At 34.0% G+C, this 22,753-nt stretch overlaps 2 protein-coding genes across 8 annotated transcripts; both read left to right on the top strand.

Annotated features, from left to right (window-relative positions):
- The first annotated feature begins 338 nt into the window (after positions 1-338).
- On the top strand, positions 339-15,598 carry LOC129892093 (uncharacterized membrane protein At3g27390). Of its 6 annotated transcripts, XR_008767262.1 has the most exons (13): positions 339-743; positions 1,314-1,422; positions 1,533-1,725; positions 2,496-2,632; positions 2,727-3,015; positions 3,150-3,256; positions 3,403-3,565; positions 3,646-3,841; positions 3,934-4,174; positions 4,709-4,960; positions 6,372-6,476; positions 11,284-11,332; positions 11,428-11,496. XR_008767262.1 is itself a non-coding variant. In XM_055967638.1 (11 exons), exons 1-10 carry the CDS (start codon positions 650-652, stop codon positions 4,947-4,949), a joined length of 1,770 nt encoding a protein of 589 aa, XP_055823613.1. In that variant the 5' UTR covers positions 339-649; the 3' UTR covers positions 4,950-4,960; positions 6,372-10,050. The 6 variants fall into 6 exon arrangements, 1 of the variants encoding a protein (XP_055823613.1); XR_008767264.1 differs by lacking the exons at positions 11,284-11,332; positions 11,428-11,496 and adding an exon at positions 15,538-15,598; XR_008767263.1 differs by lacking the exons at positions 11,284-11,332; positions 11,428-11,496 and adding an exon at positions 12,758-12,943.
- Positions 15,599-17,706: 2,108 nt separating this feature from the next.
- LOC129892377 (uncharacterized) lies at positions 17,707-22,533 on the top strand. 2 transcript variants are annotated; one of them, XM_055967947.1, is made up of 5 exons: positions 17,707-17,929; positions 17,999-18,095; positions 18,572-18,961; positions 21,958-22,081; positions 22,167-22,533. In XM_055967947.1, exons 1-5 carry the CDS (start codon positions 17,787-17,789, stop codon positions 22,175-22,177), a joined length of 765 nt encoding a protein of 254 aa, XP_055823922.1. In that variant the 5' UTR covers positions 17,707-17,786; the 3' UTR covers positions 22,178-22,533. The 2 variants fall into 2 exon arrangements, with proteins under 2 accessions (XP_055823922.1, XP_055823923.1); XM_055967948.1 differs by having other exon boundaries at positions 17,710-17,929; positions 21,958-22,533.
- Positions 22,534-22,753: the final 220 nt, after the last annotated feature.

The raw sequence follows: 22,753 nt of genomic DNA, 5'->3' as shown, positions 1-22,753 counted from the left end.
AAAAATTTATTTAAATAATGAATAAGTAAAAATAAAAAATTATTTTTGACAAAATAAACAAGTAAAAATGAACAAAGGAAACAATTTCAACGGGGATTGCAATGAGATAATTTAGATATCTCTATCTTTAATCATACTTTTCTAGTTTGAGCTTTTAATATAAAAAAATTATATTAAAAACACTATCCTAAAAAATTAAATTTACAATATGCGAGTTTAAATTACTGAGACTTCAATACAAATATCCAACCTAAAACGAAAAAATAAAAAAATTGGAACATAATTTAGACTAAAACGAAAACACAGGACGCTTGATGATGTGAGTGATTCTGTGTGAAGTGTGACAATATCCAACCTCCTTAACACGAAAATCTCACCCCTGGGGGTGCCTAACTTCCTTAAACGTGGCAGACTTGCCACATTCTTCTGCCACGTTACGGCTCCACCCCACATAACGGCTCTGTTCTCTCTTTTCTTTCTGTCACTTTTTCTGCAATTTTCATATTTTGTTTCTCTCTTTTTCCTCTCTGCAATCTTTGAGAATATTCTTTTTATTAATTTTTGACATGGGTTCTTGATTTTGATCAACTTCATTGGACCATTTAAGTGAAGGTTTTTGTTTAGCACAGATTTATTGAATTTTAATTTGATGGAAGTACCAGTAGGGTTCTTGGCCAAGCTTTGTAGCTTTATATCTTTTCTTCCTTTCTTCTTCTTGCTCTTCCTCCTTGGCCTTCTCAAAGGTGGGTGTACTACTACTATTTCTTTATCAACCCCTTTTCATAGTAGGACATATTTGCTCTGAATTTGTATATATCATACAGCAGTAGTATGTGCAGTGTACTTTGTTCAAAGGCTAATCAAGGCTTGAAACTCTTAAAGATTCAATTTTTAAGGTTCTACCATTAAATAACCTTGCGAGATTTTGCAGAATTTAATGTTTGTTGAAAGTTTAATTGACATGTATATATGTTTTGGTGTATAGCAGATTGGGTTCAATTTTAAGGCTTAAATGCACCTTTACAGCACTTCCAAGTTTATGAAAGGGAAAATAGGGTTTTGGGTGTTTTTTCAAATTTCAAAAACAACTTGACTGGTTTCAAATGAAGTGTAAAAAAAAGTTTGGGAGAATGTGAAAAATTCTCATGGCCAAATGGGTCTTTTAAGTCTTTTGTTTGTTTGTTTTCTTCATCTTCGCACACTTTTGAAGTTTGATTAGAGACATTGATAAGATGGTGAGGAAATTTGTAAGAGCATATTAAATGTTGTGGGATATTGTCATATTGATAATTGATTGATATTTGTCTGGACAGGATTAGTAATTGGCCCCATTGTGACAGTCATCATATCAGTTGGGAATTCAGCAGTTGTAATTGGGCTATGGCCTGCACATATTATCTGGACCTACTACTGTGTAGCAAAGTATGTGTTTTCTTGCCAATGCTTTTATTGTATGGATTATTAGAGTATGGAATATGCACATACTGTGTATCTGATATAGAACCTTTTGTGCTGTTTGTTTCACATTTCAGAAGCAAAAGGCTTGGATGGGTTTTGAAGATTGCACTACTGGTTTCATTGCCAGTTCCTCTGATTCTTTGGCCCATAGTAGCCATTATTGGGAGTCTTCTAGGTGGGATAGGGTATGGTTTTTTCGCTCCTTTGATTGCAACTTTTGAGGCTATTGGAGAGAGTGTCACTTGTAAGATTTATCACTGCTTCACGGTGAGTCTCAGTCTCCACACGAAATCTGTTTTCTGTTTATCCGATGCTTAATTAGATAAATTGCTCTAAGCTCACATTGTCAGATGAGAGACATCAATCCTTATCGTTAAGGGATTGGTCATTTCACTTTCTTGATATACTGAACATTTGTCATGAGCTTTTGCTAGGTGGCTTCATAATTATTCATGCTTTATCTAGTGAATTGATTGGAAAATATGAATTTCCAGGTCATATGATGGCATAATTCATCTGTTTATTGAGTTTTCTTCTGGATGTTGGCCCTTGTCCAAGTAGCCAGAACATTTGGATGTTCTGTTGCCACTAGCTGTTCTAGTCGGCTATAATTTTCAAGTTGATCAACTACTTTGTTGTCATTTCCCTTAAAAATGGAAGGAAGAAAAGATTCTTGCTTATAACCTTAATTCGTCTTGCTTTTGTAGTCGTTTCCTTTTTCTTTATGAATTTCTCTCAAGTTTGTTTATGCTTTATTTTGATGGTTTTTCATAATTGATCACTTAATTTATGGTTATTTTGATGGTTTTTCATGAAAAGATCCAAAGACTTCTAGCTCTTCAATAGAATAACATGTGCATGAAATTTACCTATTAAAAAGAGCAAATATATGTGTTTAGTTGTGTGTATAAATTTCATAATAAAACTACCATACTAGCTTATATATTACACACACATATGTTATCTGAGTACTTCTGTTTGTTCAAATGTAATCATGTACTTCACATGCCAAAGTTTATAGTTGATAAAATTATCAGGACGGCTGTATTTCCACTCTTAAAGGGAGCTGCACAGTAGTTCGGGACTTTACAGACTTTTGCTTCCACTCTTACTTTTCTTATATGGACGAGCTTTCTGCGGAAATACATCCAGATGAGAAACCAATAGAAGTGAAGTGGGTGATATCTGAACCTCTTTTTTAAAAGCATTAGTAGATAGAGATAGTATATTACAGCGTATCATATTTTCATTATCGTGATGTGTTCTAGGTTGTCAAAGCTGCCAAGTTGCATTTTGGTTTCTCTGCTTGCGATTCCAGTGGATGTGCCCCTTATTACAGCTCTTGCTCTTTGGAAGAGCCCATTCATGCTGTTCAGGGGCTGGAAGAGGCTACTAGAAGACTTAATTGGCAGGGAAGGCCCATTTCTGGAGACAGTTTGTGTACCTTTTGCTGGCCTTGCAATCTTTTTGTGGCCTTTAGCTGTTGTTGGATCCGTGGTAGCATCCTTCTTTTCAAGTTTTGCTCTTGCACTTTACAGTGGGGTTGTGGTTCATCAGGTCTATTTGCTCTCCTTCCTCTGCTTCCTCTGTTTTACTATGTAATCATATGAGCCAGCTTTGAAGTTTGAGAGGCACTATGTCTCATTTAGCACGTTGTCTGATTCTTACTGAAGTGACACGAGTTTTGCTAGGAAGACTCGTTTCACATGGGACTTGCATACATCCTAGCAGCCGTTTCCATATTTGACGAATACACAAACGACATACTTGACATGAGGGAAGGGTCATGCTTCATGAGGTATTTATTGCCTGTATAGTATACTCGGCCAACGTTAGTTTAGTACATTATGATCTGAAAAAAACCTGACCTATTTATCAATGATATGAAATAACTTGATGAGATGCCATCAATGATGTTGATTCTCTGATTCTTCCGGCAGCCAGGCCTAAATATAGAAGAAATATGAGCTCCTCTGGAGGCCTTGACAGTAAGAAGTCAATTGAGCAGAGGAATGAAAAAGAAAAAGGAAGATCACACAGCTTGAAGCTTGTTTCACATGGATCAAGAACCCTGAAACAGGCAATCCAACAATATACGCCCATGCAGGTATAAAAGTCCATATGTGTAATCACTTCAGCTACTTAAGTTTTTTTTATGTTTTTAACCTAAATGTAACTCTGCGGTAGGTATGGGGTTGGCTCTTTAAATCCTGTGAGGTCAATGGCAGAATACTCCTACGTGAAGGCTTTATAGATGTCAAAGATATTGAGGAATGTATTGTCAAGGGGGACTGTAAGAAGCTAGGCATCAAATTGCCTGCTTGGTCCATTCTACAGTGTCTGCTTGTATCTGCAAAATCCGACTCTCAGGGCCTACTAATTTGTATGTCTTTTCTCAGGCTGCCTTTTTCTCTTCCTTGTCTTCCGCCTATGTATTAGCCTTAGGAAGAATGATGTCTTATATGCTCCATACAGCTGATGAAGTGGAACTGACAAAGTCTAACTGGCCAAAGGATAAAGTGTTTGAGTGGTTCCTTGCGCCGCTCTTAGTCATGAAGGAGCAAATAAAAAAACTACAATTGGGAGAAGATGAGGAAATTAGCCTGAGGAAGTTGATAATGTGTTACAAAAATGAAAGGCCAGAGGAATGGGATAACACGGGATTTCCATCCACTGATACTGTGAGGAGAGCACAACTGCAAGCTTTAATTAGGAGGTAAGTTTATATTTATAAAATCCTCTACGAACTTGTAATATTTTTCAATCATAATATAATAACTTTTGCTTCTGGTCTTCCATGGAACATTTCATCTAGAGTCCGTAATGTCTGTTTGCATATATAGGTGAAAATGTATCCCCTTCTTGTATTGCTGTTAGGAAAGTCGATGCGTAGGCCTGTAGGTCCATATTCATGTACCCGTTTGACCGTATATACTACAGTATTTCTGTATTTGCAATATTCTCAAAAACTGGTTTGACCATCAGTAGAATACAGAACTTAAAAGTATTTGAAATATTGGAAGATTATTTACGGAGTATTTCAAGTGAAATAATGATTTCACACCTACAAGCAGAACATTCAACTTCCAAATACTCCTTTTTCCTTCAAATATAACAAATATTGTCCAAACACAGTTGATTCCAAGAATCACCCTCACGTCCTTGGTCCTTTTAGCTGTAAAACTTATACATTTCTAATTTTTATTGAAATCTAGAGTGAGGATTGAACAATGTTTTTACGAACAAACAGGTTGCAGGGCATTGTTGGTTCATTTTCTCGGGTACCGACATTCAGAAGACGCTTCAAGAATTTGGTAAAGGTATTGTATTTGGAAGCAATCCAGATTGGTCTTATTGCCGACACTGATGGTGGAAGCTCAAAAGCTGGAAATAGAAATAGGCATCAACGTGTAAAGGGGGATAAGAAAAATACAGATGATGAGGGAGAGCAAAACGAGCAAAGCAGCGGAGATGGTGATAGTATTGTGTGACCATTCTGTAGGTAAGATGTCCTCATTGTAGGGCTATGTAATATCTGTAGTACTTGGGCGTGTACTAGGCGAGATGGTCATAGTATCGTGTACATTTTGGATATCGAATGAGCTGCTTTTTGTTTTAGCTTCTATTTTCTGGTGTAGGAACAATAGTAAAAGCAGTTTGCCTATTATGTTTTAGCCGAAAATGGTGTTGCATTTCGAGCAAGATCTATGGTGGGATTATCTGCTTAACCAGATGGTGGTGTAGATGTGATATTGACATTGGTAACTTTAGTGATTTGGCCGATATGTAATGTAACGTGAATATCTCATCATTGTGAGTATTTAGCAGAAGTTAAAGTTTCATAATTTGATGTTTATCGGAAAAATGGTATAGTTAAATTTGTTACAAGGTCAAGAACATGTGTCTCGATTTAACTCATTAGGTTCGTGTTTCAGCAGTTAAATAAGGAAATAAATGGAAGCTGTGGATAAAGTAAAGGAGCTCAATTTCCCCTCACCTGTCCGAGTGATGCATATTTTAGCTCTAAGTGATGCACATTTTATAGTTAGACATTATATAAGTTAGGGCTATAAAAAGCACTGATTTTGGAAATTTTCACCTTGTATTCATCCACTGATTTTGGAAATGTTCACCTTGTATTCATCAATCTGTTAAATCATATATATATATATATTATTGTAAAATAAAGAAAATTAAGAAAATAATAAATTCCTATACACTTTCTACTTATAATTTATAAAGTTGTGTAATAGAAAATACACCACTAGCACGTGAAGAAGGTTCCTAGCAAGTCCTATTTTATTCAGTTGGGTTGGAATACACAGCTAGAAGAATTTAATTTGTGAAACAGGAATCCTTGATCAACATAGAACACATCGAAGCGGAAAACAATTTACTTTTGTCTGAAACTCTTTCTCTTTTCCTTTCTCTCTCTTTTCTATTTTTCTTCTTCCTTTGACCATTTCGGTCTGTAACCATGGATTCGTCATTCAAACTCGAGATGGTTAGATCTTCATTATCCTCCTCAAATTGGAGGGTAGTGAAACAACCCCCAATTTGTCTAACAAAAGTCGATGAGATGCCCCAGACAGACAGGGATTTTGTGAATAAATCCGCAATATGCTGCTTTGAAGGGACAAAGGACAAAGTAATGAGATCGGAGACGAATTGTTGTCTTACGAAATTACAATCCAGTTCAACATGTTTCATCCTTTTCGCGGAAGACTGGATTTTTTGCAATATGGATAGCCCCTTGGCTATCAGAGTAAACAGTCACCGGCAAGACAGGAGGAGCGGCAAGATCTATTAGAAGCCTCAATAACCAAATAATTTCTGTTGTCACTCTATCCATTGAACGGTATTCAGCCTGTGCAGACGATAATGATATTGAAATTTGTTTCTTTGATTTTCAGGAAATGGGTGCTCCCCCAAGGGTCCCAATAGGCATCGCAGAAAGCAAGTAACTCGAAAAATGAATCAGAGGAAAGGAGGATCCCTTGATTTGGATCATTTTTCAGGTACTTCAAAACTCTAGTAGCAGCTAATAAATGTGATTTTTATGGTAGTGGCATGTATTGATTAAGACTCAGAACTGCAAAACTTAGGTCAGGTCTAGTATAGGTCAAATAGTTGAGTTTTCTCACTAGGTGTCTATATAAAGTGGGGTTGGATATCAAAGGACCATCATGTGCATTTAGTTTGGAATAGGGGCCAAGAGGAGAGGAAACTATAGCACCTGAACAATCAAATTCTTGTAAAAGATCCAAAGAGAACTTTCTCTGATTTATGATAAACCCATGTTTTTCCTTAAGATTTTCATACCTAGAAAATAATGAATATCATCCAAATGTTTTACCTTGAATATCGTGTGTAGAAATTCAGTGATGTGTTGTATTTCAACAAGATCATTGCCTGTAATAAAGATGCCATCCACATAGCCTGCTATGATGGAGATAGGATTGTCATTTTGCTTGAAAAATAGTTAGTAATCATTAAGGGATCGTTTGGTGTGAGGGATAAAAATAAATAGTCCTGGGATAAAATTTTGGTATCTTGTTTTGTTGTCAAGTTTGAGATAAATTATTCCACCATTTATACCATAGTGATGGGATAAGTTATCACATATACATGATGGGATAACTTATCTAGAATAACTAATCCCAGAATAATTAATCATGGAATAACGTGTTTCCAACCAAATGACTCCTAAGAGAATTAGAATACCCTTTAAAAGCTAAAGCTCCAGCTAATTTAGCATACCATTGTCTAAATGCTTGTTTTAATTCATACAATGACTTCTTCAATAAACAAACCAATTTAGGATTAGGACAGTCTATACGTGTAGAAAACTTCATGTAAATCTCTTCCTGCACGTCCCATGTAGAAAGGCATTGCTTACATCAAGTTGATGTACTTTCCTTTCCATCCTTTCTTCACAGCAACAATTAAGAGATATCTGATTGTGGTCATTATGACCACTGGAAAAATGTCTAAGTATAATCCACACCAACCTACTCGACATCCCCCCCCCCCTCAATACTAACCTTGACTTTAACCTTTCTATTGTTCCATCTGATCTATGTTTGACCTTGTAAACCTATTTACAAGGTAATGGTTTCTTGCCCGGGGATAATTCAACAATATCCCAAGTATGATTGACTTTGAGAGCATCCAACTCTTTTTGCTTAGTTTTACTCCATCTTGGATGTTAAGAAGCTTGTGCAAAAGAGTTTGGTTCAGTAATAGTGGATAGAGAAATGAAAACTTGTTGGTTATGTAGTGATAGAGACCCAAAGGAAAAAGCAGTACGAGGATTGGGGTGAATGAAACATGCATTAGTTAGATCAATCAAAATGACATGGTTGCAGATATGGTCATCCAGATATGCTGGTCTTTGACTAACTCTACCTTATGTTCTAGTAATGGCTTCATTTTGTGGGATGTTAGACAAAGTGGGAGTAGGAATATGAATTGGAGTATTTTAAATTGGAGTGGAATTGATAGTTGTGTCATCAGTGTGATGCGTGGTTTGAGAGTGTTGATCAATAGAACATGATGTACTTTCAGTGGGTGGAGTGTGTTGTAGAGTAGTGAATCGATCAACAATAGGTAAAGTAGGACAAGGAAATAAACTAAGTTGATGTGAGTCTGAATTTGATCGAGTGGGTTGTGGTACAGAAGAAATGGTACATAGAGATTCAAACTAGATGCAAAAGGGAATTGTTGTTTAAAGAATTGAACATCTCTAGAAACAAAAACCCTTTTGGTGGATAAATTCATTACTTTGTACCTTTTTGTCCTTGTGGATACCCCAAGAAAACACAAGCTACTGCCCTAGGATCAAATGTGTTCTGTGTTGTGCTAAAGTTGAGGCATATCACAAACAACCAAAACACCTCAAGTTGTCATACTTTGGTTTAATCCCAAACAAGACCTCATATGGTGTCCTTCCTTTCAACACTCTAGAAAGAAACCTATTGATAAGATGTGTTGCAGTCAACATACACTCTGCCCAAAAGGTCCTATGTAAGGGAGATTGAAACATCAAATCCCTGGCAATTTTCTTGAGGTGTCTTTGTTTTCTTTCAACTACATCATTCTATTGTGGAGTCCCTACACACGATGTTCGTTGTATTATTCCTTGAGATTTGAGACAAAAGGGCTTCATGTGTTCCTTTACCCAATTCTAAGGCATTAGCATACCTTATAACCTTTAACTTAGCATTAAATTGCCTTTCAACCATGATCAAGAAATCCTTTAGAATAGGAAAAGCATTACACTTAGAACTCAATAAGAAGGTCCAAGTTTCCCTACTGGAATCATCTTTTACAGTAAGAAAGTATTTGTATCCATTGTGAGTACAGAGCTTATATGGTTCCCATGTGTCAATATGAATTAGATCAAAGTTTCTTTTAGACTGGATTTGACTTAGGGGGAAGGATAATCTAGTCTGCCTGGCTTTAGGACACACACCACAAATATGTTGGAAATTTAAAGGAAACTTGATAAAAAGAAACTTTTTCATTACTGAATAAGGGACATGTCCCAATCTTACATGCCATAGATTTAGACAAAGAACTACATTTGCTGAAACTGGAAAAGAAAATGACATAGACTGAGGAATGGAATTGCTTCCTTCTTGATATGAAACTACACTGTCATATGAAATAGACTTAGACTTAGGACTAGGCTGCAACAAGACATGGAAATCATAGAGACCAACTCTATGACCACTAACATACCTATAAACTTCATGACTGAGGAAAAGGATGCTAACAAATCAGACGATGAGTTGGCCAAAGGCAAAGCCAACAAAGAAGAATACACTGAACTCAAGGGACACTACTTGATAGCCCAGGAAGTAGTCATCTCACAACGCAATCTATCCCCCAGAAATTCCCAGAATTCAGGAGGTCAATTTAATTTTGAAAATGCTCCAGAGGCTAACTCAATGATACAAATTGGCCCCACCTCTAATTTCTCCAATGTTTTAACATCCTATCCTGAAATATAAGGGGTATTAGGTCCGCAGGATCTACTGAAAGACTTCAAACTCTGAAGCAACAATTTTGCCTCCCTCTGATATGCTTACAAGAGCCTATGGTGGATAGTAGTAAGATGGAAACTTTTAAGAGGAAACTTGGGAGCACTATGTCTTCTTCAACTGTACCAACAAGATTTGGATTTTTTTTGTCCAATGAAGTGGCTATTAACATCACTCAATACAAAGAACATGTACTTATCAAACTCTCTCACTCAAATGACCTCACAGTCCTCTTAACTGTGGTATATGCCAAGTGCTCTAAAGATCTCAGAATGGAGCTATGGGATGATTTGAGGGACACTGCAAACACTATTAGGGTCATTGGAGACTTCAATGTTATCTCTTCTAGTGATGAAAAACAGGGTGGTATAAGTCATAAAATGGAAAACAATTTGGATTTTCTGGATTGCTTACATGATTGTGGACTTCAAGATGCAGGATTTAGTGGTTCAATTTTCACTTGGTGTGATAATAGGGATCCACCTAATACTATTTGGCAAAGGCTTGACAGACTAGTGTATAATGATTCTTGGTTTGATAACTATAATGCTACTTCAGTGACTCATCTATCTAGGACTTGCTCAGATCATGCGCCACTCCTTGTTAAGACGAACAAAGAGATTACAAACACTACTAAATACTTTAAATTCCTCAATTTCTGAACAGACCATCCAGATTATCTCCAGACTGTCCAGAATGTATGAAACGAAGAGGTCCATGCCAACCCCTTTTACATTCTACACCAGAAGCTGAAAAAAACTTGCAAACAATTGAGCATTTGGTCAAGACAGACCTTCGAAAACCTCTATGAAGAGCCTAAAAGGCTAGAAGCTCAGATAATAACTCTAGAGGTTAACTGTGTCAGCAACGATTCTCCTGAGAATAGATGTGAATTATCTAGATGCAGGGCTGAATTCACTAGATCCCTTAAAATTCAAGATGCCATATTAACGCAAAAGACCAGAGTCAAATGGTTAGAGGATGGACAAATGGAACTTACCTTCATTTAGGAACAGTCAAACTAAACCTGTAACATCATCTATGAACCCACTTGAACAGACTTGTATAAAAGTCCTTTTGGTTAGGATAGCTCTTATGATTTAGTCTCATCTCAATGATCATGTACACAGTCTGGGATGCCAGACTCAAATTGTAATTTTTTGCACATCAATGATCAATGGATACCTAAAAAAAGGTATGAAAAAAAGAATGACAATGAAGAAAACATAGCATTTAATAAGGAAAACTTCACTTGACAAATTCTCGGATAAAGTAAACCCCATGACAGAATGAACAGAGCTACCTTCTTAACCCTTCCTCCCATAAAGAACAACAAATCAATCAACAATGTTAGACCCCATAATAGGTACTATTCGAAAAGCAAGACAACACTTGACAAATTCTTAAACCCCACAACAGAACAATACCAATATAAACAACATAATCAATTCTCTGAGTCAGAAAAAGTCATATGGGCATTGCATTTTTATGTTACCTGTAGGGGAATTAATTTAGGTTGTAAGACGCTGAATTGTTTTGGCTTCTTTCAAAATCTCATGAAGCACATTGGTGTTAGTTTGTGTTAACGTCACGTGATACTTGCCTTCCTTCTTCGCTTTGTTCTAATTAAGACGGTACCCCATAAAGATCTACAAAAAAAAAAAGCAAATATTAATAACATAAATGAAGAACTATTTCAGGCAAACAAGTTAGAACATTATTGTTATTATTATGCCACACGATATAACATTGACAAAGAGCACTCGATTCTTTTTGCTAGGTTCCATACGATGAAATTTCAAATTCTTTCAGTGTTCAAGATCGTTTTCGTAAGCCCACCCGAAATTCCTCACGGCAAAAATATTATTTCTAGGTGTTTCATTATATTTATTGACAAAAATATTGAAATATTTTTGAAATGTAGCATTTCGGGAAAGACGCTTTCCAAGAGCTGGAATTTTAACCAGTGAGTCCAAACTTTCCGGCATGACTCAGTAGAAACGAATAGGAAAGAAAGTAGGGAAAGGAAAGGAAAGAGCGTTAGAGAAAAGAGCTGACGATGAAAGAATGAGTGTAAGAGAAAAGAGCTAAACGTGGAAAGGAAAGAGAGAAGAGAGTAAAATGGTAAATCGTACCTTAGTTACATTGGGAAAATGGTAAATAGTACATCAGTTATCTTGGTATTTGAATTGTGAAATTACAAGGCAATTTCAATTAATTATTTTAATTTAAATTGAGTTGCTTTATGATTTAACTTAAATTGAGCTTTGTTTTAAATTGAGAACACTACTAAAAAATGTGAAAAAAACGACGCAAAAAAGCGACGGACTACATCACTTTTTTAGTCAAACTCGATGGAAAAGCGACGCAGTCATTTCCGTTGCTTTTTTGCTCGATATTTTTAAAAAAGCGACGAAAAAGATCGCAAAAAGAGACGGACTACATCGCCTCTAATGTTTTTTAAAATTAAAAAAATATAAATAAAAACGGACTCCATCGTTTTTTTTTCAAAAAAATAATTATTTAATATAAAGCGACGGATTGTGTTGTTTTCTTTTTTAATTTGTTTTCAGAAAAGCGACGGAAAAAGGATCCCCGTCCGTCGTTTTTGTTTTAGGTGTTCTTGAAAATTTTCAGAAAAGTGACGGACATAGGATCCATATCCGTCACTTTTGTTTTGGTGTTTTTGAAAATTTCCAGAAAAGCGGCGGACATAGGGTCCCTGTCCGTCGCTTTTCTGAAAATAAAATTCAAAAAAAATCCAAAAAAACGACGAACTAAATGAAATTTTCAAACTTTGAAATATTTTTTAAAAAATAAAATTTCAATTTTTTTTGTGTGTCGGGGGGGGAGGGAGGGGAGGGGACGGGGTAGGGTAAAAAATTGAAATTTTGAAATATTTTTCAAAAAAATAAGTTTTTAAAACTTTTTGAGGGGTAGGTAGTACGGGTAGAGATTGGTAAAAAAATGAAATTTTCAAAAAGTGAAATATATTTCAAGAATAAACTTTTAATTTTTTATTAAAAAAGAAATTTTAATTTTTTTGGGGGGGGGGGAGGAGGGTTCGTGGTAGGGATTGAGTAAGAAGAAAATATTGTAATTTGAGGTTGGAAGAGAGTTTTCCAAAACATTTAAGCTAACAGAAAATTGGAAAACATTCCTTCATACCAAACACACTCTAAATTTTTTACTCAAAATAGTCATTCAACGCACTTTCTTGTAAGCAAAGTTCACCATTGAACATATTGTCGCAGAAAATTACAAGAAGCAAAAGGAGAAGAAGAGAGGAGTAAAATGTGGAAAGAAGAACATCAAAGAGAAGTAGAAAATTAGCCACGAAAGAAAAAGAAGAAAGCACATGAGAAAGAAAAATGATACAATCCATCATTGACAAGTTTCGAAGTTCAAACTTTAAAATTTGACCTGTTATAAACATAAATCGTTTTGAGTGAATAAAATATCAGAGGACTCAAAATATTCAAAAAAACTCATACTTAAAATTTGAAATGGTATAAAGAAAATTTGAGTTTGTCGGGATTGTAAAAAAAAAATTATTGAGGAAGATGAACTAATGCAATTTTTATATATTGTATAAACAGTGCACATAAATACATATACATCTTTAATATATAGTTATATACACGATTACACATTATTTATACAAAATTGATATTACATATATGATATGTATACAATTACTTTAGTTGGGGAAAAAAATCATCCATTTATAGCTCCATGGATCTTTCTTGGGAATTTTAATTTAAGGGTGACAAAAGAGTTCCAAAATTAAGAAAAAGTTACCCAAGTCCTAATTATTAACTAGATGTGATAATTTTAAGATTAATTCTAATGACACTAATTTTAAAACACTCAACTTTTATTATTTACATAAAAGCTCTATCTTTTTCATCCACCCCTCTCCCCTCCCCCTTCCTACCCTACCCTGCTGCTGCCACCATCCCCTCCCCTTCTGCCACCTTCACCACCACCAATTCTTCCTCTTCTTTCTACATCACCACCCCCTTCTCGTCTTCCACCACCACCATTGCACCTCCTTCTTCTCCACCGTCGCCGCCACAACTACCACCACCTTCACTTTCATTGTCGTCACCATCTCCACCACCATCAATTCTTCCTCTTCTTCCTTCATCACCACCACCTCCTCGTCTTCCAACGCCACCACTTCCTCCTCACCACCACCGATGCCACCTCCTTCTCCTCTACCGTCGTCTCCACAACAACAACACCTCCACCGTCGCTGTTACCACCAATATCAGTAACTTTTTTGCCTTCATAACCACCCTCTTCTTCACTTCACAACTGCTAAAATTATTGCAATAGCTAAGTTATATGTTGTAACAAGTGTCAAATTTGTTGCAACATATGTCATCTGTTGTAACAGATAGACATATGTTGATATATATGTCGTCATCTGTTGGTGACGACATATGTTGCAACAGACGATAACATAAGTTGCAATAGATGGGACATATGTTGCAACAGATGAAGACATACATGATAATAGATGGGGGCATCTGTTGCAACATATTGCTAACATGTTGCAATATATTAGCTAAAAATAAGGACAAAAAAGCGCAATGAAAATCGATAAAACGTCGGCGACAATAAAAACGACAACAAAGACCATAAAAAAAAAAGAAAAAAAAAGAAGAGAGAAATAGAAAAAAAGAAGATGACGGGGAGAGAAATCTGAAAAAAGAAAGAAGTAGAGAGAAAGAAGGATTAAAAATATAATAAAGAGAAAAAATTCAAAATTTGAAATTTAAAAAGGTTGGGAAGACTTTTCGAATTTTTGAAATATTACCCCAAAATTTTTAATTACTCTAATCAAGTCTACTTTTCATTTAATTTTATTTGACCAAATCAAAATCATCGATATTAAGGGTTTGTTTGGAAAGCCACTTGGAATTGAATTTGGTGTAATTACTAGGGTAGTAACAGTCTAGTGATTACGATGACTTGTTTGTTTGTCACGATGTAATTTCAGTGTAATTACAATTTTTCTGTTTGGTTGCACAAGTGTAATTACAAGATTATATTAAATTTTAAAAATAAAAGTTAATTTTCTAAATTTAAAATTTATATTAGACAAATAAAGATCTTTATAAATGATATTAAATTAAATATTAATTAATAAACATATGTTCTTAACTAATATTATAAAAAATAATTTATTTATATTTTTTAAATTAGTATATTTTAAACAATTTAATCAAATAAACTAAGAGTATAAGATCTTTATGAATATCATGAAATGTATATTTGACAAAAAGGTTAATATTATAAATATAATGTCATAAAATTATTAAAATATTTGACAAAAAAATAATCTATCAAGTTTAACTAAAACATAAATGTTTGGCAATGTGAAATATCAAGTCAATTGTTGACACCCAATTTTGACCCTCTACAATGCAAATTAGCTATCGAATTTTTTTAAATTTTGAATATTTTTGAAATAATTAGCTTTTATAAAAAAAAGATATTTTCATGTTATTCTTAACTATTTTTATCTTTTTATAAATTTTAGTATAATATACATATTTCTATATAACTATATCTTTGATTACTATTTATGTGGTTATTCGAAAATCATCTCAAAAGATTTTATTTCTTACTAAATACAATGTTAGTTAGGTTAGTTTAATTATAATTTGTATTTTTGAAATTTTTAGTTTTCTCTATAATAAAAAAAAATATTCTCCCACATCGAAAATTCATGAAGAATTTTGAGGTTTTTGGAGCCTATATAAAGGCTCATATTTTCATTAAGAAGAGGAAGAGGTGTGAGGTTTTTTAGTTACCCCAAAGTTAGAAACTTTCTTAACTTGGTTAGGATTTTGAACTTTTGTCCCCATCTTAAAAGTTGTGAAAAATTATAGCTTTCAATCTATATTTTTCTTCGAGAAAAATAGGAGATTAAAGTCAAAATTTAGGTTAAGAACGGTATTCTTATAACATCGAACTCACGAAGGTTCGAGTCATTTTTAATTTTTCTTTTTATGGATTAAAGTTTCGTCAAGCTCTTGGATGGTGGTGAAATCTTCCGCTAGTCGTCTTCAGTCTCGCTGCCCGAAAAGAGGTAAAAAAAATTCTTAGCTTTATTTTTTTTAATTATTTCATGTTTTATATTTAGTTGATTCGTAGTCTTTTTTTTAATTAGCATTATTAAGAATAATTAGATTAATGATAGAAATTTCTTATAGTTAGCGTGTGTTATGATTAATTAGCTAGCATTTGTTAGAATTATTTCATGAAAACTTTTAGTTTTGTTTATTATTTTTTCAAGTAGTTTTCTTTGACAATATAGATTTTCATGTTTTCAATTTCTTCTTTTAACATGATTTAGATAACAAGAATATGCTTAACTTATTATTTAGTTAAAACTTCCGTGGCCTGATTGATTTAATTCTTTCTTTTAAAATTTGAGTTAGTATAACGTATATATTAATTCCGTATCCATTAGTTACTTGAATATATTTCTTCTTTTTTTTTCTTTGTCTGCATATATACATGTTATTAATCACCTCTAGGATGTCCATCAATTTGATACTTTAAAATATCATGATATATTCCTTAGTTTAGTTTAAAATGTGTAGATGCTTATGTAATTTTACTTTAGTACATGTGATATCAATTCGAATCCATCTTTGGACTTCATCCTTGCATATTGTTGAGTTTTAAGTCTCCCATCATCTTTCTCAAATTACTGGAAGGTTGATACATGAAAATTAAGCTAATATTCATGGTTTGAATAGTGATATTGGGCTGTATACACGGAATACAGGTGGAAAACAGTGTAATATATACTGATATACAGTATCTATACAGTCTGATATGCAAGAAAACAATGTTGTATACATTGATATACAGTGTATATACAGTTATATATAGTGTATATATAGTTATATACAGAAGATACAGGGAATAAATAGGTGGTATACAGTGTGTGTACAGTTCGATATACAGAAATAATATTGTATACACTGTATACAGTAAATATACAGTCCGATATACAGTATATATACAACTACGATATACAGTGGAATTGTGCTTAATGCCCAAAACGCAAATGACCCAACAACTTAGTCCAAACGTACAGAAACTAAGTGTCGGGCCATATTTTCATGTGTTATTTATTGTTTGGTTATATTGATTCGGATTGTAATAATTTATTTACTTATGTTATTTATGCTTACTTAGATATTAATTTTAATTTGTTTTAACTTAATTAGATTCCCCTAAAGATAAATCAATTTATGTTAATTTACTCTTTAAATGATTTTCTACCTTTACTTAGTCACTTGATAAACTTTTACTTTCTTTTTATATACATGTATATTATTTTCAATGTTTAAGTTTGATTATTTTTTTTAAAAAATAATTTTAAAGTATTTATTTTTTTTTAAATTAATATTTTTAAAAGTTAGTCAAATAATTTTTCAAATCGTCGGATAACCGCGCGTCAGCGGTCATTTTGAATGCTTAACACCTTCTCAAAGTGGAAATTTGAACCCTTACCCATTTTCTCTAATTTCAAGACTTAAATCTGTTAGGGGCTTTAAAATTAAGGTTTCTTGATTTTTCTTAAAAAATTAAGTGGTGATTCTCTTTTCTAAACTTGATTTTTACTCTAAAAAATTAAAATAAATTTTAAACCATCTTTTTCTGATATAACATCAATAGTACTAAAACAAATGAAATTGAAAATACGACATAAATCCTAAATTCAAAACAAAAAATTTAACATAATGCTCTTATATCAAATTTTAACACAACGTACATAAATATGATTTTGAAAATTAGAATACTAACAAAATTATTTTTAAAAAGAAATAGAATAATATAATTAAATAATATGAAAAATTGCATAAAATCACATGAAAAAAATAAAAGTTAAGAATGAGAAGAAAATGAAATATAAATAATAAATAATAAAAAATATATTTTTAGAAAATATTAGAATAATAAAATATTTTTAAAATAATAATAGAAATAAAAAATAAATTAAAAAGTGAAAAAATATAAATATAAATAAATTACACAAATTCCTTATCTTCCATTGGGAGAAAAGTATAATTATTTCCATTCAATTATACTAAATTCATATATTAACAAATTCAATTACGTCAAATTTCAATTACATTGTGGTTTTTCAAAGATGCAACAATTTTTTGTTAAAACTTCACATCTTTCTTGAATCCAAATTAAAGTACCAAACGACCCAAATATTTCCAATACTATAAAGAAGCGAACTAGGGCATGAACATCCATTCCATTTGCATTGCAGAAGAAGAAATGAAGGTAGCCCAAAAAGTAGTACTACTCTTCAGAGATCCAACTGGCTTCGGCACCGCCATCTTCAAAACTCTTCAACCAAACCCTAACTCAAACCTTCAAAGGCGGTAAGCACCCCCCCACCCCCCCACCCCCCTTCTTTTGATTATCTTCTTATATAATCGATTTCATTGCAGACAAGAATCGCTGGATTTATCCTTGCAAAGTTACGGAATCAAAGATCAAAAGGTTTCGGTCGAAGTCGTTCATTTTCTACATGGCCCGAATCCCGAGGTACCTTTTTTCCTTTTGATACAGAGGAAAATGTAGTCCTGGACGCTTTCTGTATATTTTCAGCGGTTTAGATATTTTTGAAGTCATTGGTTATGTAAAAAGTGTGTACTGCATATGGCAATGTACAAAATATAATTTTTAGTGATTGTGTGTAGTAAAATATGTTTGCAACATTGCATTGAAATGTGTCGCCTAGTGGTCGAACTTAGTTGAGAAACATTTGGTCTGATGTTCAAATTCTGCAAATTAGTTGAGGTGCTCCAAAAGCTGGTCCGAGTGTCACGGTGATAATAAGAAAATGTTTACTACATTGCCTAGATATGGAGGGTTATTCATACCAAACACACAGTACTCTTTTGCTTATTTCTTAGATACTAATAAAGGGAAAAACTACTACCAGACATTGTGCTGAATTGGTTAGGCATTTTGCTTTTGGGGAATTATAGACCACAGTTTGATGTTTTTCCTTTTCTTAGGTGTCTTTGTTACTACTGGAAAACTACGAGCCTCCAACACTTGCTTGTGCTCTCAATGAAGTTCTGGCATTGTTAGTAGGAGATGGGTTGTCAAATAGGCCCACAATTGTAGCCCCTTTTGTTGTGGCTGCAACGAAGCTTAAGATGGGAAATAGAACTTCTGTTGCAGTTGACAATACATCAGTTTATGGGTTGCAAGTAGGTTCCTCTAGTGGCCTTACTAAAGCTTTGTGCACAAATTTGCAAAGCCCTCCCCCGACGTTGCAGATTTTCAATGAACAGTTGGCCTGTTTACTTCAACTGGCCCGAGTCATGAAGATGCCCACTTTTGTTATAATTGGCAAAAAAGGTCAAAATTTGCATCGTAAGACTTCAGAAGAGGAACATGAGGTACAGTATAAATGTTCATATGCTTGCTTGTTAAATGGTTTATTTTCATGTTTGAGTCTGAGATTCTTAGTTTCTTATCTAAATTTTATTTAAGATGCAGTTCTGTTCAAAATGTAGTCTTTTGAACAATTTATTCATGCTATCTTTTTTGTATTTCTGCGTGTGTTTTAAAAATGAGTGGGGAGGAGGAGAGGGGGGAAAGCACTTTAAATAAGAGTAAATTTAGCTCCAGTGCAGTTTCTATTGTTGTATCCTATTGCAGCTGGCCGAGCTGAGTGGCTTATGTATTGCCATGCAGTAAGTTATTACAGCTGCAAAATCAAACCCAAGTGGCAAAAAAACCAGCTCTTGATTGCTGAAATTCATGCAGATCAAGATAGACAAAGCCATAAATTGTCTTTGATTTAATGTGATCAACTTTTAAGTCTGATAACATTATTGTTGCATTTCATGTGACAACAGAAAAATAACTTTATTAAGGAATGTATTGATGAAAACAGACTGAAGGAAAGCACTTTAAATAGAATAATTTAGCTCTCATGCAATTAACTTTAACATATATACTATTGCAGCTGGCCGAGCTGAATGGCTTGTGTATGCCAGGCAGTAAGTTGATACAGCTGCAAAAATCTAACTGGAGTGGCAAAATAACCAACTCTTGTTTGCTTGAGTTCAAGCAGATCAAGATAGACAAAGCCATATATTGCCTTTTGGTTAGAGATATATCAAAATTTGAAGTCTTAGATAACATTAACATTATTATTTCCTTTTCTATGACAAGTAACTTTAAAATTAACTTGCAAGGACTATACTGCTGGAAAACAGAATGAAAGAAAGCACTTCAAATAGAATAACTTAGCTCTCGCGCAGTTAACTTTGATATTTATACTATTGCAGCTGGCCGAGCTGAATGGCTTATGTATGCCAGGCAGTAAGTTAATACAGCTGCAAAAATCTAACTGGAGTGGCAAAATAACCAGCTCTTGGTTGCTTGAGTTCAAGCAGATCAAGATAGACAAAGCCATATATTGTCTTTTGGTTAGAGATATATGAAAATTTTAAGTCTTAGATAACATTAACATTATTATTTCCTTTTCTATGACAAGTAACATAAAAAATAACTTGCAAGGACTATACTGCTGGAAAACAGAATGAAAGAAAGCACTTCAAATAGAATAACTTAGCTCTCGCGCAGTTAACTTTGATATTTATACTATTGCAGCTGGCCGAGCTGAATGGCTTATGTATGCCAGGCAGTAAGTTAATACAGCTGCAAAAGTCTAACCAGAAGGGTAAAATAACCAGCTCTTGGTTGCTTGAGTTCAAGCAGATCAAGATAGACAAAGCCATATGTTGTCTTTTGGTTAGATATGTATCAAAATTTGAAGTCTTAGATAACATTAACGTTATTATTTCCTTTTCTATGACAAGTAACATAAAATTAACTTGCAAGGACTATACTGCTGGAAAACAGAATGAAAGAAAGCACTTCAAATAGAATAACTTAGCTCTCGCGCAGTTAACTTTGATATTTATACTATTGCAGCTGGCCGAGCTGAATGGCTTATGTATGCCAGGCAGTAAGTTAATACAGCTGCAAAAATCTAACTGGAGTGGCAAAATAACCAGCTCTTGGTTGCTTGAGTTCAAGCAGATCAAGATAGACAAAGCCATATATTGTCTTTTGGTTAGAGATATATGAAAATTTTAAGTCTTAGATAACATTAACATTATTATTTCCTTTTCTATGACAAGTAACATAAAAAATAACTTGCAAGGACTATACTGCTGGAAAACAGAATGAAAGAAAGCACTTCAAATAGAATAACTTAGCTCTCGCGCAGTTAACTTTGATATTTATACTATTGCAGCTGGCCGAGCTGAATGGCTTATGTATGCCAGGCAGTAAGTTAATACAGCTGCAAAAGTCTAACCAGAAGGGTAAAATAACCAGCTCTTGGTTGCTTGAGTTCAAGCAGATCAAGATAGACAAAGCCATATGTTGTCTTTTGGTTAGATATGTATCAAAATTTGAAGTCTTAGATAACATTAACGTTATTATTTCCTTTTCTATGACAAGTAACATAAAAGATAACTTGATTAATTGCTGCTAAAAACAGAATGAAAGAGCACTTAAAATAGAATAATTTAGCCCTAGTGCAGTTAACTTGGATATGTCCTATTACAGCTGGCCGAGCTGAATTGCTTATGTATGCCATACAGCTGAAAAAATCAAACCTCTATGGCAAAAAAAAAAAAGAAGCTCTTGGTTGCTTGATTTCAAGCAGATCAAGATATTTAAAGCCATACATCAACTTTAAGTCTTATAGAGTAATATTATCACCCATTATTTCACTTCCCTCTGACAGTAACAGAAATAAAAATTAAGTTGATAAAAGAATGGACTTGTGAAGACGGATTTGTGGATGTAACTACATATTTGAAAACTGGTAATTGCTGTGAAGGTTTCTTAAGCGCAACCATTTCACATTATTTTATTGTTGTTACTTCTCATTTCTCTGTTCTCTTTTTCTAACTGCTTCAAAATGCGTTATTTTAAGTCGCGGGTCTATCGGAAACAACCTCTATCTCTACGAGGTAGGGGAAAGGTGTGCGTACCCTCTACTCTCTCCAAACCTCACTTGTGGGATTACACTAGATATGTTGTTATTTCTTAAGCGACCAAAATTGTGGTTCTAAGGATTTGATTAATGTAATTGAATAGAGCTAAGAAACTTGAATATTATGCCATTTATCCTCTGAAATTCTCTGACGAGGATGACAGATCTACGCCTACCTGTCTGTAATTTGATTAATTTCTGATCAATGCCCAAGTGATTTCTTGGAGATCCTCTATTATGATTTCTCTCACTCAGTAGGAGGGGCTTAATAGAGTTAGCAGTTCTCCTCCCTCCTCCCAGCTAACTTGTATCCAAAGGAAAAAAGGGTGAAAACAACAAATCATACTAACACAAATCTCACTTTCTAACTTCCAGGTGATACATGAGATAGGACTGCATTTGGCTAGCTTCTCATCTCTTAGTTTCTCAGGAGAAAAGATAGCATGGGATGCAACAAAGTCTTCAAGAGAAACTCAAGAGCCTTGGCGTGCATTATATGGTTGAATCTTCTTGCTGGTCATAATCAGCGGCTAAGCCTAAGCATGAACGCTGATTCATCTAACATGTCGTGTTATTGGTTTCAGTATGCTTCTAGGCTAGGAGGCCTAGCAGATCTGGGGGTAAGCACAGTTGTGTCTGGTGTATCGACCTGAAGAGACACTAATAATTCCTGGAGGCGGATGAAGTTGATTGCATTCACGTTGTAGTTTCGAAACAAAATGTAAAGCTTCTTTCTTTCCGAGATCTACTACTATTTAGTACTGATATTCCGTTCTCAATTTTCTTTCTTGCATCGCATGACATGTGTTGCTTAACTAGTGAACCACATAACAAGAAAAAAAAATGGCTCTTTGAATCAAATATGAAAGGAGAGATCAGACTTATGAATAGCTCTCTGAATCTGATAATATAGTACACTTTGATGTGTATCCAAATTGAGAATTTGCTCTTGTACTGTTGTACATATACCTTCAAGCGGGCAATCTTTGTAGGAAAAATTACAACCCAAAACTTGATTTTTATTGATTTGATATTGCATTTTGTGTTTTAACGTGAACCCAATGTTTGCACCTTTGCTTAGATGGCTCAGTTCTCCACTAAAGGTGAGAATATTAATGCCTTGTAGTACTTTGAATTTGCTATACTATGTAATTAAATTTCAGATGTTCTT

This window comes from Solanum dulcamara, chromosome 6, assembly GCF_947179165.1.
Source record: "Solanum dulcamara chromosome 6, daSolDulc1.2, whole genome shotgun sequence".
Classification (NCBI taxonomy): Eukaryota; Viridiplantae; Streptophyta; class Magnoliopsida; order Solanales; family Solanaceae; genus Solanum; species Solanum dulcamara.
This window is presented reverse-complemented; position numbering and strand designations above follow the sequence as displayed.

What these genes read in the sequence shown, in the direction of transcription:
- LOC129892093 (XM_055967638.1), top strand. Translation starts at nt 650, where the DNA reads ATGGAAGTACCAGTAGGGTTCTTGGCCAAGCTTTGTAGCTTTATATCT. An exon ending in CCTCCTTGGCCTTCTCAAAG is followed by an intron (nt 744 to 1,313) that starts GTGGGTGTACTA and finishes TTGTCTGGACAG; the next exon opens with GATTAGTAATTGGCCCCATT. An exon ending in CTGCAAGCTTTAATTAGGAG is followed by an intron (nt 4,175 to 4,708) that starts GTAAGTTTATAT and finishes ACGAACAAACAG; the next exon opens with GTTGCAGGGCATTGTTGGTT.
- LOC129892377 (XM_055967947.1), top strand. Translation starts at nt 17,787, where the DNA reads ATGAACATCCATTCCATTTGCATTGCAGAAGAAGAAATGAAGGTAGCC. An exon ending in TACATGGCCCGAATCCCGAG is followed by an intron (nt 18,096 to 18,571) that starts GTACCTTTTTTC and finishes TCCTTTTCTTAG; the next exon opens with GTGTCTTTGTTACTACTGGA. An exon ending in CTTCAGAAGAGGAACATGAG is followed by an intron (nt 18,962 to 21,957) that starts GTACAGTATAAA and finishes TCTAACTTCCAG; the next exon opens with GTGATACATGAGATAGGACT.